The 4,769-nt window shown below is 27.0% G+C and overlaps 1 protein-coding gene across 1 annotated transcript in view; it reads right to left on the bottom strand.

Annotated features, from left to right (window-relative positions):
• LOC111682823 (sarcoplasmic calcium-binding protein) overlaps nucleotides 1-565 on the bottom strand; it is a 5,406-nt gene extending 4,841 nt beyond the window's left edge. Inside the window, exon 1 of the mRNA XM_023444812.2 lies at nucleotides 519-565. Within this exon, the coding sequence (XP_023300580.2) occupies nucleotides 519-565 (47 nt within the window). The remainder of the gene's footprint in view (nucleotides 1-518) is intronic.
• Nucleotides 566-4,769: the final 4,204 nt, after the last annotated feature.

The raw sequence follows: 4,769 nt of genomic DNA, 5'->3' as shown, positions 1-4,769 counted from the left end.
TTAGTCTCAAATTTGGAATCTTTGTTATTGGAATTGGAATCCCCTTTTAATAACTCAAAACCTTTTTAAATCATATCTAAAATCACACCCTCTTAAAAAAGAAGGGCTCGATTACACAAAACATTACATGTCGCTAATTGAAAAACTCAATATTTCACTGTAATCTAATACTTTTTTCAAAAACTGATAAAAATCTTGTTGATATTTTTTTGAAATCTTATATAAATAAAACTAAACCTCATAAATACATCAACAAATCTAAACAAATTATGTAAGAATTATGAAAATAATAATTATGTGGAAAGAATTTTATTAAAACATTTCAAACGTATTTATCTGCATTACAATTTTATAAAACTGATAAGAACGCAAAATAAATTTGAGTTTTTTTTTTGAAAGAACAAATTGAATTTTTTTTCTATGAGTGCCGAAAATAATAATAAAAGATAATCTCAGAATATTATTTTATTAAATCGTTAACTAGAAATGAGTTCAATCATGTTTTTATTACTACGTACCTATTTCTTATTAAATAAATACTAGCTATATGGCGAAAAATAGTCATAGTTTGTTAGAAATTCGTTGATTTTAGCACGTACACCCCTAAATATGTCTACAGTCTAGTGTCTCCAGACATTTTTTCAAACATGCAAAACTAACCCTTATAAAAGTATAAAAGAAATTGCGTTGTAAATTTATGAAAATATGTTTTATGCTGTAGCAAATGGGAGTTGTTTGTTATTATTTTTTTCAAAGCAGGGAGTTTAAATTTTAGTACAAATTTAGCATGAGAGAGTCACGTGATTTGAGTTTTAAATGTTTGTTAATGTTAAGACATAAATATTATTAAGGGACTTAAATGCAGGTAAGTTTTGTAAATAAAACATTTTAAGATAAACCTGTTGACAATAATATAGAAATTTTCTGAAAAAGGTATTTTTATAACATTATTCAAATCGTATCTCAACATCGAGAAACAAGAAAGGAATAGCTATGACTAAAATCAATCTTTAGAAAGCTGATGTTTAGTACAATTTAGCACAATTGTACTAAAACAATCAACAAACAATCAATTGAATTATCACAACAAAATCAAAAGTTATTCATAAATCTTCAACCAGTTTATTTTTAAGCCTGGATTATACAGAATTTCAAGAAAATTTTTAAAAAACTAAAGAAGAAATTGTTGTTTGAACTAATACCCTAATTAAAATGCATGCAATCAACACTTCAACGAGTTTATTGACTTTAACACGCTCTCTCTCTATCTTTCACACTGTTTGTCTCTCTGTTAAAGAAAAACAAATAAGCTTACAAAAAAAATGCATTCAAGTGAAACCAAATTAAAACACAACAAAATTAACAAATATTATAATCATAAACATGAACAAAATTACAATTACAACAATACCAACATCACCTCACCGAAAAAAAGAAACTTCCAATAAAATCCAAAAAGCGAAAAAATGCATACATTTAACAGCCATAAATTTTTAAAAAATACAAACAATTTATAACAAGAAAAACTTATCTACAACAATAAAATTACATAATAACAAGTTTTATTTTTTCAACTTCTTCTAATACCTACAACTTTTTCTAGTATGAACTTTTTTTAGTAAAGACTAGAATTTCCAGTTGCTGTAAAATGGTAACAAAAGGAAAATTCTTAAAAAAGAGAAAGAGAGAGAGAGAGAGACATTTTAAAAGAGAACATTTGAATGGGATAGTGATTATACAAAACATGTGTTATATTTCTTGTAATATTTGATGAAATTTGTAAATATTTACCAAATTTCTTTTTCAACCCCCCTCCTCCTTAGTTTACATCAAATTAATGAAATGTGACCTACATTTTATGACATTTTCAACAATATTTTAAAGATATTTAACAAGAAATATATAAATAAAACTCTATAATACTTAATAAAAAAATTTTATGTACAACATAGTGATAATGACAAGTTTGCGTTTTTTGGGGTATAAAAATCACTAAAATGAGGTACTAAAGTTTAGACTGGAGTATAGGTTATAGTATAGAATTTATTGTATAGTATCTAGTCTAGTCGATGGTCTGGTATCGTCTATAAGCTAAACTAGTCTGAATAGTCTGTAATATAGTCTAGTCTACAGTATGCACTGTAGTGTAGTCTACAGTCTGGACTGTAGTATAGTCTACAGTCTGGACTGTAGTATAGTCTACAGTCTGGACTGTAGTGTAATCTACAGTCTGGACTGTAGTGTAGTCTACAGTCAGGACTATAGTCTAGTCTACGGTCTGGAATGTAGTCTAATCTACAGTCTGGAATGTAGTCTGGTCTTCATTCTAGACTATAGCTTTTCTATAGTCTGGTCTATTGTCAAGTCTAAAGTCGGTGTTGTCTTAAAGCTAAACTATATAGTCTAGTCAATTGTCTGGGCTGTAGTGTAGCCTATAGTATTAAAAATAGTGTAGTCTGAATCTGGAATATAGTCTGGAATGTAGTGTAGTCTACAGTCAGGACTATAGTCTAGTCTACAGTCTGGAATGTAGTCTAGTCTACAGTCGGGAATGTAGTCTAGTCTACAGTCTGGAATGTAGTCTGTTCTTCATTCTAGACTATAGCTTTTCTATAGTCAAGTCTAAAGTCGGTGTTGTCTTAAACTATATAGTCTAGACTATATTCTGGACTTTAGTCTAGCCTATAGTATTAAAAATAGTGTAGTCTGAACTATAGTGTAGTCTTTAATCTAGAATGTAGTGTAGTCTGGACTTTAGTCTAGTCTATAATATGAAATATAGTTTGGTCTACAGTCTTGTCTATTGTCTTATCTATCTATCTTAGTTTATAGTCGGGACTATAATGTAGTTCATACCTAGTATGTTTTATATACAAGTTTATGGTCTGGTGTCTATATGATCTATATGACTGTTGTCTGAATATATTTTAATACCAAATTTTATAAAAGTTCAGAAATATCCAATAGTTTTGCAAACAAAAATAATAAAAGTTTTATCACTCACCTTATGTTGACATCACTTATTACCACTCTGTTGTGTGCTTTCGAGTTACATACATGTGTACATGTGTATATCACTGGTTTTACAATTTAAATTGGTCTCTGTTTTGTTTGTTTTTCTCTTTAATGCCATCAGCCTGTCTGTTTCTTTTAATTTTTACATTTCTTTATATTCTGCAGCTCTTTGTTGTTTTTGTATTGCCGGTTTTTGTTTTGAATTTGTTTGTTGTTTTTTTTTTTCTTTTTTATATTTTATCATTCAACTTGTTGTGATCTGAAAATTCAATACACAATACACAACGGGTATTGTTTATACGGCACGTATGCCTGTGTGTGCTCCAGTGTATTTACTTTTATGTATGATTGTTTGTATGTTTTATGTACTGTGACTGTTTGTATATGGTTTGGCCTCTGCTGCTGCTGCTTTTTTTTTAATATACAGTTTATTTATTGTTGTTTTATATGTTGAGGACGCTTAGCTTTAAATGCTCAATATGTTTTCATGGTATACAAAGTTACAACCTCAAAATCAAAACAATTTCGAACGTTGTAGCAAACAGACGTGTAACGCTGGAAATAGATAAAACAAAATATCACCCCTCTCTGTATTAAAAAAACAATTTCAAAAAAGAAAAAATTAAATAAAGAGACAGAAAAATACCAAAACAAAATAAAACAAATCCTGTAGATCAGAGCAAATAACAGAAAAACTCATTAACAAGAGAGTGTAAATTTAACAGTAAAAACATAAAAAAGAGAAAGTGTTGAAAAGAAAAATTTTAAATTTTCGTGTTTTAAAATTGAAAGAAAGAAAAATTGAAAATTTATTAAAAAACAAATTGAACCCCACCTTAAATTGTTGTATTGTGTTATTAGTTGGTCCTTGTTAAAATAAACACATCATCATTATGGCATTTTCGCTGATCAGTCGTGGTTTATTGCGTACTTCCAGAGAGCTATTGGAACGCAATATGGCTGTCGGTGCTGTTACGATTCTAAATGGTTTTGTGGATATTGATGTTAAAGTAAGTTTTTATTAATTAAGTTTTCATAACTAAGTACTTACAGTTTTTGTTAGAAATATCATTTAAATATTAGATTTTTATAAAATTTTCCAACCTAGGTTAACATTTTTATATTGTTTAGCAATATTGACCTTAAATAGCTTAATCGCTAAAGCAAGCTTGCTTTTTTTTACTTAATGATGATAACCTCTTGTTTTCAAAATTGTATTATTTTCTGTTAGGTTTTATAAGATTAAAAATTTTAATCAATATGACTGTTTTGTTGAAATTATTACCGGTAGGTATTTGTTTTTATTATTTCTTTAAATTTTTTTTGTTTACCTTCAAATTATTTATTTGTTTCGTTAGCATTTAGAACTTTAAACTTTTAATTTTTGTCGATATTGCATAAGAGAATATGTTAATTTGATAGTAGGGGGTCAGTGTTAAATTTAATACGATTTTTTATGTTTTTTTTATATTTCTCTTTAATTTTAATAAATTATTGTTTAAATTTTATTTTGATTTTTGGAAATATAAGCAAAAAATACTGGGTTTTTTAAATTTTAATGTTATCATCAAAATTTGTAGAAAAAAACACTATTTTGAAAACATTTTCTTAAATTTAAATCGAAATAATTAAAATGTATTAATTTACATTAAAAAGAAAGACTTAATTATATAAAATTTTATTAAAATAAAAAATAGTAGGAAAATTTTAAAAATATACGTCTCAAACTTTTTTAAGAATAAAACTATAGCTTT

This window comes from Lucilia cuprina, chromosome 3, assembly GCF_022045245.1.
Source record: "Lucilia cuprina isolate Lc7/37 chromosome 3, ASM2204524v1, whole genome shotgun sequence".
Lineage (NCBI taxonomy): Eukaryota > Metazoa > Arthropoda > Insecta > Diptera > Calliphoridae > Lucilia > Lucilia cuprina.
Note: the sequence above shows the minus strand (reverse complement) of the source record. Positions and strands in the feature narration are given on the sequence as shown.